Genomic DNA, 11,757 nt, shown 5'->3' on the forward strand with positions numbered 1-11,757 from the left:
ATTACAACCAATCACAATTAAATTTAATCATAAAAAATACGATCATCACACAATGAGCAGAAGTGGAAAAGTTGGAGGCCTTTTATCCATGTGGGAAAAGAAGGGAGAAGATACTCAAACAACCTCAACCCCAAAGAAACCAATCACATTACCAACAGCAAACACTACTTCATCAACCACATCAACCACAACCACAGCAACAACCACCACTCCAGTCGTAAAGAAGGAGGAACCAGTAAGCAAACCAGCAACAAGCAATACCACCACCACTTCAACTCCAAAGAAGGAAGAACCTGTTGTTACTCAACCATCAGTGAAATCAACTCCACCACCAACTACTTCTTCACCACCTCCATCTGGTAAGACCACAGTTACCCCAACTCCTACCACAACAATTCCAGATGTTTTGCAACCAGAATTTTTGAAGAAATTAGAAGAATTGGTTGTTGCTGTCGAAAAGGAAACTGCTAGATTGGAATCATTGGCCAAATAATTCAAAAACAAATTGTAAAAATATGTAATTGATATAACTAAAGTAGTATTTATTTAACAATAACATTTTTCAAATTTGAAAGCAATAATTCTCAAACATTTTGAAAACTACTTGGAACAATCTTTATACACTCAATGAATTATATCACTTTTTGGAATTATCTTTATACACTCTTCTTATTTACCTCAATTACATTCCTGGAATCGAACATTCATCTCTTGATCTTTGTACTTGGAAATCAGAACATTAGCAATACACAGTAACACAGCATTAAAGAGAGAACAATCTAGTAATAACAAGCACCTTGTATTGCATTGGTATTGTAAATCCGACAATTTCCCTCCATAACCCAATGATTTGAATCTATCGAGATGAAATTATTTACAATGATTACTTATGAAGTTGTATGAGGCGCCAAACAGGTTGCTGATGAAGAGACCAATCTTTACGATGATGACCGATGAGTTGTTGTTCCAGAGTAATACTTTCCCGCCAAAAACAAACACCTCATTGGACGAAGGTTTGTAAAAATTGTAATTTTGGTTGTTTGTTGAGGGGGTTACGCGTGTTGTAGTTAGCCTTAAACAGACTCGCAGCGAGCATACAACCAACAAACAACACCTTAGAAAAAAAACAACAACTTCTACAATGAGAGAAATCGTTCACATCCAAGCCGGTCAATGTGGTAACCAAATCGGTGCTAAGTTCTGGGAAGTCATTTCTGATGAACATGGTGTCGACCCAACTGGTGCTTATCACGGAGACTCTGACTTGCAATTGGAAAGAATTAACGTTTACTACAATGAAGCTACTGGTGGTAGATATGTCCCAAGAGCTATTCTTATGGATTTGGAACCAGGTACTATGGACTCTGTTAGAGCTGGTCCATACGGTCAAATTTTCAGACCAGACAACTTTGTCTTTGGTCAAACTGGTGCTGGTAACAACTGGGCTAAGGGTCACTATACTGAAGGTGCTGAATTGATCGACTCTGTTTTGGATGTCGTCAGAAAGGAAGCTGAATCTTGTGATTGTTTGCAAGGTTTCCAAATTGCTCACTCTTTGGGTGGTGGTACTGGTTCTGGTATGGGTACTTTGTTGATCTCCAAGATTAGAGAAGAATACCCAGACAGAATGATGATGACTTTCTCTGTCTTCCCATCTCCAAAGGTCTCTGATACCGTCGTCGAACCATACAATGCCACTCTCTCAGTCCATCAACTTGTCGAAAATGCTGATGAAGTCATGTGTATTGATAACGAAGCCTTGTACGATATCTGTTTCAGAACCCTCAAGCTTACTACACCAACCTTTGGTGACTTGAACCACTTGGTCTCAATTGTCATGTCTGGTGTTACTTGTTGCTTGAGATTCCCAGGTCAATTGAACTCTGACTTGAGAAAGTTGGCTGTCAATTTGATTCCATTCCCACGTCTCCACTTCTTCTTGATTGGTTTCGCCCCATTGACCTCAAGAGGTTCCCAACAATACAGAGCCTTGACTGTTCCAGAATTGACTCAACAAATGTTCGATGCTAAGAATATGATGGCTGCTTCTGATCCAAGACACGGTAGATATTTAACTGCTTCTGCTATGTTCAGAGGTAGAATGAGTACTAAGGAAGTTGACGAACAAATGCTCAACGTTCAAAATAAGAACAGCTCATACTTTGTTGAATGGATTCCAAACAACATTAAGTCATCTGTCTGTGACATTCCACCAAGAGGTTTGAAGATGGCTGCTACTTTCATTGGTAACTCGACTGCTATCCAAGAAATGTTCAAGAGAGTTTCAGAACAATTCACTGCTATGTTCAGAAGAAAGGCCTTCTTGCATTGGTATACCGGTGAAGGTATGGATGAAATGGAATTCACTGAAGCTGAATCCAACATGAATGACTTGGTTTCTGAATACCAACAATACCAAGATGCTACTGCTGAAGAAGAAGGTGAATTTGATGAAAATGAAGGTGCTGAAGGTGAAGAACAACCAGCTGATTATTAAATAAATCTAAAAAAGCTTTTAAGCAATTTTTGAAATCTCTATTCTAAGAGGAGCTAAGGCTGGAAGCATTACACTTGCAAGCTTACAAGAATGAGAAGCATTATTAAAATAAAGTTTTTAATCTAGTTTACAATCGACACTGCACTCTTTTCCTTATATAATGATACTGCAAAGTACCATTCAACTTTGAGATCTATTGAATCATCAAAACATGTACCCAAATCTGTACTAATGTCATCCATTATAACCTTAACAGATAAACATCTCTTATCAAAATTAAAATTAACAATAACAGTGGCCTTTTCTTTGAGTAATTTGTTTTTCGTAAACTTTTTCCATGAATCCATGTAACCAGCTTGCCCAGAAACAAAGTTAATACCATAGGAATTTTGAAGTTTCTTTGATCCTAATATTCCTCCTTTTTTACAAATTCTCCAATCATTATCTTTTGACACTAAACCAATGACAATTTCATTTTCTGCACTGAGTTTCTCAATCTTGAATGCAACTTCATTATTGAGTGGTGTTACCTTTTGTTCACATCTGGCAGTATAGTAATCTGATCCAAAAACCTTATTCTGTAAAAGAGTTAAGGTCTTTTGATGATTAGAAAGGTTGAAATAGTTGTGTTTACAACCAGTCTCAAATATAAAGCTTTGCTTTTGTTGCTTAAATACCATCTGATAATATTCATCAACGTTGACATTTTCTTTTGGATCATGTGAAGGTTTAGCTTGCCCTTTAACCTCAGTAACCATCTTGTTTTTGAACATGCCAACCATTAAATTACTTTTTGAAGGTACCTTTTTCAATGACTTATCATCAACTAATTGAATTCCATTGTTATATTTCACGCTCTTTCTTCTTGCTTTAACAGTTTGAGATCTTGCTTGCTGAGTTGAGGCACTACTCTTTCTTGGACTCGAATCATTCAAATTTGGTGAAACAACAATTCCCTGTTCATGATGTTTCAGAATGAGAGGACCAAGTAAATCATTAATATTTTGCTTAACCTTTTCGCTAAATTCAACTTGTTGATTCAATTGATCAATTTGAGATTGCTTAACTTTCATCTCTGCAAAATATTTAAATTTTCTAAATCTCATCAACCATGGAGAGTATTTAATCTCTGAAATACTTTTAGGTCTTTTAGTTTTATCATTCGTCAGAACACTCATTATTAAATCAACAATGTGTCTATCACTACAATTTTCTTCAAGAATTGACCAAGTTTTTTCTTCATCAATTGCATCAATTTTCAAAAATGTGCTGTCTTTAACAATTAATTTAAATAATAAATGACCTAAATTCCAAATATTTTCTTGTTTTTCCTTTTCCAAATCTGCATTTAAATCTGTTTGTAAAAATGTTTCCAAATTAAGATAAATGCCAATTTGCTTCTTTACATCACCTGATAAATTGTCTCTAATGAAAATATCATTCTCAAGTAATTGTTTAACTAAATTATTATTGTTAAATGTCCTATTTCTACTATGAAACATCATAATCACATCAAGAACTTGTGTGAAAATATGAATTGCACTATCAGTACTCATATTTCCAAAAGTTGATTTCAATAAATCACTTAATTTAATTTCAGATGGAATATATTCCATAGTATAGAACAATCCAGTAAATTTAGGTTCAAATTCTTCACTATTTTGATCAATGACAAGATATAAATCATAAACTTGAGCAACATTGACATGATATGAAAGTGATAATAATTCAATGAACTGTTTTTTTGAAATAATCAGAAAATTGAATGAATCCAAATTGATTAAACTCTAAATTAACAAAATGAAAACAATGAAAACAAACCTTTCTTTTCAATTCCAATTCATTTCCCAATATTGATGATTTAAAATTATCATCAATAAAGTGAATATATCTTCCAACACAATATTCAATATTATCTTCATCTTCTGTACTTTCATCTTCTTGATATTCATCTTCTAAAACTTCAATATCTGATAAAATTGAATCATTTCCAGGTGGAGTATTAGCAGATCCAGCCAAATTACCTTTCATTCTATGTTGTAGTTGAACTAATTCTTCAAAATCAGAGAAGGAAGTACTTGTACTCATATTTTGAGTAGATTCTGAACTTGGTGATTGACATGAATGATGATTGAGTGGTGTTGTATTATTTGAAGCAGTTAAATGTTGTGGAGTTTGTGGAGATGATGATAAATTTGTGTGTAATTGTTTTACAATTGGTAAATTTAATGTTAAATAATCTTCACTTGTTTGTAGAGTATATTCGTAAAGTGAAAATTGTGAATTTGATGATTGATTTTTTCTATAGTGAATAGTAAATGATTTGTATGGAGAAAATCTGTGCTGATGAGAATTTAAATTTCCATGAATTGATGATGACAATGATTGATGACTGGCAGCAATCATCAATGTATTGAAATGATAAGATTCATGATGAGAAGTTTTTGATGATGATGCTTGTTGTTCAACAACAGCTTCTTGATTGGATGAAGTAAAATAGGCGTAATTTAACTTGTAGTGAGAGGGGTCTGTCATTTTTTTTGTTTGTCATCTGACGTTGATGTTTTTATTGTTGATAAATTGGTAGTGAATTTTGCCTATTGATCAGGTATCATCTCTTTGAGTGACTGTTGGTAACCAACAATACTTGTTGAACAAAAATTCAATTATTGGACTAACTTTTCGAATAAATTCTTTAAATCTTTCATTTCTTCATTAGAAACTTCATGTGAATGATATCTGTAAATCTTTCTACTTGTAATACTCTTTCCCTTTTCAAGCCAATCAAAACTTTCAGATGCAAATGATTGATAATGAACAACATCATCTTCATCTCCATGGAAAATATAAAGTGGTGTTTCCTTATTTTCCTGTGAAATAAATTCACTTGGATTAGTAAATTTAGATCTCAATAACATGTATCCTGATGCACTAATGATGGCACCCAATGGATGCTTAGATTGAAGTCCTGTTAATAATGACATGGCTGCTCCTTGACTGAAACCTTTTATAAATTATTATCAAAAATTATTAAAATTATTATATTTCAAAAATAATTTTCAATTAAAATAATTAATAAATTAATAATAAACGAACCTCCAAGAATAATTCTCTTTGAATCAAATTGTTTTAATTGAGATTCAATTAATTCATCAATTAATTTCTTTGATGCTTCGTAGCCTTCCAAATCTTCATGTACTTTTAATTCCTGTCTTTCCAATGAATATATATCGTACCATCCATTCATTACCATTCCTCCATTAATTGTAATTGGTCGTTGAGGTGAATTTGGTAGAATGGCCATTGTATTCTCTGGAAGAATTACTTGCAACATTTGTGAGAAGCCTTCATAATTATCACCCAAACCATGAAGCCAAATAACAAGTGAATCAACAAGTGGTTTGGAATCTTGTTGTTGTTGAGGCTTCGGAGATGGGGTTAAAACAGCACAATCCAATCCACACAGTCTAGTTCTCTGAATTTTGTGATAGCCCATTATTGAATTTTTATGTGGAGTTTGGAATAGACGTTTAATAATGATGTTGTGATTATTCTTGTTTGTGCCAATGAAATGTTGTTGTCTTGATGAGAGGGAAATTAAAGATTTCATCAATTTTTTTAATTTTTAAATAAAATTTTAAATTAGCCATTTCTTGGTATTCTCTTCATAAGTAAGTACTCCAGTAGGCATGGTGCTCTATCCATTGTGCTGTTTTAACCCCATCTCTGAATTCGAATTTTATTTTTCCAAGATGGTTTTCACAACATTTCTAATTTGTGTTTGAGATATTGGTTTTAGACACACAAGATCCATTCCTGCACGTTTGCACAAGCTTTCTCCATCACTATCTCCAGTCGCACCAATTAAAATACAAGAAGTAGCAGGTTTCTTTTCTGCTTCAAATAGTCTTATTTTTTCGGCACATTCCAATCCTGACATTACATCCATGTGTACATCAAGAACAATGGCATCAAATTTGTTAGGGGTATCAAAATTCTCAATATAAGCATCAAGAGCCTCTTTACCATTTGAAACACCCTTAGTTTCAATCATGAGCTTGTGTGGTTCATTCTTGACCTGCGAGAGATGATTTTCTAGCTCACTATTTCCAGTAAGACCACCAAATATCTTGAGCATAATATTCTTATTAATAACATTATCATCAGCTACAAGTATTCTTAATTTAAGTTGTTTCTCTGATGGTCCACTATCAGATGATCCTGAGGGAGACGATTGGGGTGATGTTTCAGATGTTTGCGGATCTTTGGAAATTGCTGGCAAGTTTGGCTCTGAAATTAATGCCTTCTTAGGGAATTGGAATTTTTCAAAATCATTCTTCTCCGTGCTTGAAAAGGAAACAGTGGAATTCTTCATTGTTAATATTTGTTGAATCATATATTGGAAAGAAAAAAGTGTTACAGGTTTTCTAATTGATAAATCAAACATAGACTTGTTGGATTTAGGAAGATTTGTATCCTTTTTGATAAAACTTAGGAATCTTTTAGGTTCAAATCTATCAAACCATACAATTAATTTAGGTTGGATGACTTGATTATTTGTAGCAAATTTAGCATTATGTGACTCTATTAATACTTTCAGTTTAGAAATGGTTGAATGAATTCTTTCAATCTCTACTGGAGAATAAATAAGAGTACTATTTCTTCTACCAGCATTGTTTGATTGATTTGCAGCCTTAGATTCAGCATTATGGGAGGAAACATGAGCTGCAGTGAAAAGAGCATTCTCGCTCTTTGGTAGATTGTCAGGAAGGAAACAAGCGTCATCCAAAATAATGAAAGAAATAGGTTTCTTAACTAACCAATCATTAGGATTAGATGATGATCTGTGCAAGAACTCCTCAGTGAATTGCTCTATCTTGTCAGCATTTACAAATACGTTTTCAATATTTTCCATTGTTGCAACCTTTTCATCAAACACTTCTCTTAAATAATTGGAGAGGATGTTTCTCACTTTTGATTCTTTGTAAAGTACGAGACAAATATTGTTGCCATAATTTTTGGAAAGCTTTTCCTTTACCTCCATAATCTTACTTTCATCTGTAAGAGGTAATCTCTTATCAGCTCTGTCAATAATCTTGTCATAGTCCTCTCCTCTTGCAGCCTTTTGAAAAACAACTGTAAACCAGAAATTACTTCCACTGGAACCATTACTCTTACAACCAATGTCACCATTCATGAGGGTTGTAAGGTTTTTACAAATACTGAGACCAAGACCACTTCCTTCATACTCCTTATCCTTTTTCAATCTTGAAAATACTTTGAAAAGATCTTTTTGTTTTTCTTGAGGAATACCGATACCAGTATCACAAACTACTACAAATACTTTCACTGTGGTTTCAGTTTCTTCTGGAACATCAACCAAGACAGAAACCGATCCTGTATGAGTAAACTTGATAGCATTACCCATCAAGTTTGTTAGAATTTGTTGGAATTTGTGAACGTCACCTCTAACAACCAATGGTACTCTATGTTTAGATCCACGTTTTACATCAATTTCAAGTGCTACATCAATTCCCTTCTTAAAGGCAGTAACACTGTTAATAGAAATAATTTCTTCAACAGAATATTGTAAATCAAAGTTTGAAACATCAAGCTCAACACTTCCAGATTCTAATTTTGATGATGAAAGAACGTCTTGAATAATATTACTCAAAATATGGCAACTGGATAAAATCATATTCATCCATTCTAGACCTTCATGAGAATCTACTGTTTGTTGATGAACAAAGTCTTCATGCATCTTTTGGGCAATTAAATAAATCGAGTTCAAAGGATTCTTCAAATCGTGAGAAATCATACTAAAGAAAGTTGTTCTACTTTGAAGTTCTATTTGTGCTTCTCTGGCTTTTTCATTCATTAATTTAACTTGATCATTAAGTTCATTATTTCTGATGATGAACACATCAACTTTCTTAGAACTCAAAAAATCTACTTTGTGTGTGACCTCTACACCAAATCTATCACCAATCTTGGTTCTTGCCTTACATAGAGTCCACTTATCTGTTGCAATGACTGGAGGTCCAACAAGCAAATCCAAAATATTTTTAGAAGCATGTATTATTTCATCATGTTCATATCCAAACATTCTTTCAAAAGCAAGATTAACATAGATAATCTTCTTTTTCCTTCTACTCTGTATGATTATTGCTTCGTTTGTAATGTTTAGCATGTTAGATAATCTTGTTTCAACTTCTCTGATTTGAGACCTAAATGCCTGATGCATATTATTAAGAATGAGAATTGCAACTACAAAGGGTATCGATATAAATAATATATCACAAAAGTAATCTCCATAATTTAAAGACAATCCTGGCATTAATGATTCTAACCATCCAAATTGTATGAAGGCTAGAATATATCCAATAAGAGCAACAATGGCAGTTTTGATGCTCGAAAGTCCAATAGCTGCAAAAATTGTTGGGAAAATTACGAGTCTCATGTTAGAAGCGAGAATTAGATGATTGTAAAGAGTTGTTTGATTTTGTTCAAAAATTAGAAGTGAAAGGATGGAGTTAGTATCAATGGAAGATGAAGCAAGATTAATTAGTATGAAAGGAACGGTGAGAAGGTAGAAAAGGAAAACGTAGAGGTAGGCATGTGGGAAGGGTGAACGAAAAAGGATGAATCCAACTAATGAAAATGTAGCATCTAGAATGTACAGCAGTGAAAGTGTTTTAAATCTGATTAGTTGTTGTATGATCACTATAATTTAATAGAAACATTGATGATCATTTATGAATAATTTATGAATAGGGTAAATGAATGAATATTCAATAATAAAATTTCGTACATACTTGATATGCTGAAGAAGAGATGGAAAACAAAATACACTGAATAGTAAGCTATTGATAATCTCTCGTATGGGTCCTTAATGCTATTATGTGCTCGCAAACCAGGGAAGTTTACAAACCTATATCCCATCAGAAATGATGATGATTTACTAAACAGATGCGAAATAAATCTACGGAAACGGGATCTTGGTTTTGTATCTGGTTCCTCTTCCTCATCATCATCATAATCACGGTCTCTCTCTTCCTGTTGATTATTTGGTTCGAGAGAAGGCTGAATAGCTATTGTTGTTTGGTTATTCCCCACATCATTTATAACTGTAGAAGGCTCGGATAAGTTTTGTTGTTGTTGTGTATTAGAAAGAGGTGTTGTTGTTGTTGTTGGTATATTAACTTTGTGTTCAACATTCCTACCAAGTAAATTTGTCGTCGTCGTCGTAGAAGGAGGAGTTGTAGTAATAGTTCCTTCCACCACTATCGATGGTGATAACGGTTCGTTATTATTGGTAGAAGGCATTTTCTATTTTTTTTTGGGCTGTCCTCTGGCAACAAACTTGGCAAGAGTAAAATGCTTCATAAAGATAAAAATTCAAAACAACTTTAGCGCCAACTCCATCAAACGAATTAATGTTCTCTGGTAGTGAGGGTTTTTTTTAATATGTGGTGATAGGGAAGCTCTATGCTGCTGCAAAATACTAATTACTACAGCAGCGAAACAAACACTGAGTGAATTGCTTTGCTCTGAAATATTACAACAGAAATAACATCTTGGAGGAATATAAACTCATAAAGCAATCTTTACCACTAAAAAAGTCCCTTAAAAACTGCTTCGAATGTGCTCATTTCTTCAATTGTCTTAATAAAATGATGTTATAATCATCAACAGGACAAAAAATTCGGAGAAAGTGACCCAGGTTATAGCTCCAATTTATCAAATCTAGATTAAAGATAACACCATTCAGCGAAATGGTTTGTCCTGTAAAGGGCTATCAAACTATTCAGAGAAGAAAGATTACTAACAGTTCCATGATTTTGGAATGATAGAGGGACTTATCCATGTCATTGCAGCGTTATCTAACTGTTAATAAAAGAAAATTAAAACGATTCCATTTCGTATTGGATGTACATGAAAAAAACGAAGAAAAATCTTCTCACCTTGTTTGGTGCACTCCACAATTAACCAAAATCTCATCTCTACTTCTTCATTATGGTCATATCCTTGTTTCCAAAATCAAACTCAAACATGATTAAGAAATGCACTTTATCAGTGCAGTTAAATCAAATTAGTACCCAAATACTCAATTTCTCAACGTGGAAATAAAATAACAAAAGCACTCGATGAATGGTATTCTCTGAGTAGTACTGTGCTTGATTGGCTTCTTTTCAATGTCTTCAACAATAAAATTATAAACACAAATTAAAAATTCAAATAAAATTTGAAACACAAAAAAATGGCACCAAAACAAAAAGCCAAACAACAACAAGAAAAACCAAAGAAAATTGAAGTGGACAATCATTCATCATCGGATGATGACTCTGATAGTAGTGATGATGAAATGGTGACGATCAATCCTAAACAATATGCTAACAAAATAATTTCTATGGAATATAAATTAAAAGGATCTTCAAATCCACAATATATGTTTTATAGGCTTCATAATGGTCAATTACCTTCTTCATCATCAGGGGATAAAATTGATAGAACAAGAGGACATGTTTTATTCTGTACAAATCCATCACCTTTTTTAACAGAAAATTCAATTTCCGAACTCTTTTCTAAAACCTTTGATACAGAAATTGGACATGTAGTGATGAGTCATTTGGAACCAACATTGGCCAATCAACAAGATAACAAAGCATGGTTGGAATATCAATCCCCATTTTCAATGTACAAAGATTCACCACAACTTAAAAGTGGAACTTATCACTTGATGTTAAACAAGGCATCAGCTGTGAAATCTGCTTTAGATAAACCAACTATCAAAACTTCACATCAAGTTGAACCATCTAATTTTGGTATTGAAAAGTATTTAAATGATTATCAACAAATTCAATTCCCATCCGGTAAGAATGAAAGACAAGATATTAAAGCAGAACTTAATCAATATTTGAAGGAATTTGATATCAAGGAAAAGGAAAGAATGAGAGTTATCAATACTTTGAGAGGTAAGGTAGATGAAAAAGGTTGGACTAAAGTTTTCCACAGAGGTAATCAAGGTCCAATTCATGCATCTGAATTGAAACAAAAGAAGAAAGTCAAAAAGAATAATGTAAAGATTAAGCATCAATTGGATTTACCATTCTACAAGTTCCAAAAGGTTGAAAAGAAGAAGAAGGCCTTTGAGGATTTGAGAGAACAATTCGAAAAGGACAGGGAACTCATTGAAAGAATGAAGAGACAAAAGAAATTTGAATCCATAGGTACAACTCAATAAATTATTACAACAACCA

At 33.3% G+C, this 11,757-nt stretch overlaps 5 protein-coding genes across 5 annotated transcripts; 2 read left to right on the plus strand and 3 right to left on the minus strand.

Moving 5' to 3' along the window:
* The first annotated feature begins 38 nt into the window (after positions 1–38).
* Positions 39–2,630, plus strand: NAEGRDRAFT_83350 (beta-tubulin). Its single transcript, XM_002669209.1, has 2 exons — positions 39–2,499; positions 2,559–2,630. Exon 1 carries the CDS (start codon positions 1,142–1,144, stop codon positions 2,495–2,497), a length of 1,356 nt encoding a protein of 451 aa, XP_002669255.1. The 5' UTR covers positions 39–1,141; the 3' UTR covers positions 2,498–2,499; positions 2,559–2,630.
* On the minus strand, positions 2,620–5,993 carry NAEGRDRAFT_75800 (uncharacterized protein; the record flags this gene model as incomplete). The annotated part of the gene is made up of 4 exons (XM_002669237.1): positions 2,620–4,233; positions 4,319–5,008; positions 5,173–5,501; positions 5,594–5,993. 4 exons carry the CDS (start codon positions 5,991–5,993, stop codon positions 2,620–2,622), a joined length of 3,033 nt encoding a protein of 1,010 aa, XP_002669283.1.
* Positions 5,994–6,236: 243 nt separating this feature from the next.
* On the minus strand, positions 6,237–8,957 carry NAEGRDRAFT_75801 (uncharacterized protein; the record flags this gene model as incomplete). Its single annotated transcript, XM_002669238.1, has 1 exon — positions 6,237–8,957. The coding sequence occupies one exon, from the start codon at positions 8,955–8,957 to the stop codon at positions 6,237–6,239; it is 2,721 nt and encodes a 906-aa protein (XP_002669284.1).
* A 293-nt stretch (positions 8,958–9,250) lies between these two features.
* Positions 9,251–9,823, minus strand: NAEGRDRAFT_75802 (uncharacterized protein; the record flags this gene model as incomplete). Its single annotated transcript, XM_002669239.1, has 1 exon — positions 9,251–9,823. One exon carries the CDS (start codon positions 9,821–9,823, stop codon positions 9,251–9,253), a length of 573 nt encoding a protein of 190 aa, XP_002669285.1.
* Positions 9,824–10,757: 934 nt separating this feature from the next.
* Positions 10,758–11,741, plus strand: NAEGRDRAFT_75803 (uncharacterized protein; the record flags this gene model as incomplete). The annotated part of the gene is made up of 1 exon (XM_002669210.1): positions 10,758–11,741. One exon carries the CDS (start codon positions 10,758–10,760, stop codon positions 11,739–11,741), a length of 984 nt encoding a protein of 327 aa, XP_002669256.1.
* Positions 11,742–11,757: the final 16 nt, after the last annotated feature.

This window comes from Naegleria gruberi (genome assembly GCF_000004985.1).
Source record: "Naegleria gruberi genomic scaffold NAEGRscaffold_85, whole genome shotgun sequence".
Taxonomy (NCBI): domain Eukaryota; phylum Heterolobosea; class Eutetramitea; order Acrasida; family Naegleriidae; genus Naegleria; species Naegleria gruberi.

Bases quoted from the DNA above. Each gene is read 5' to 3' on its own strand.
- NAEGRDRAFT_83350 (XM_002669209.1), top strand. From the start codon at position 1,142: ATGAGAGAAATCGTTCACATCCAAGCCGGTCAATGTGGTAACCAAATC.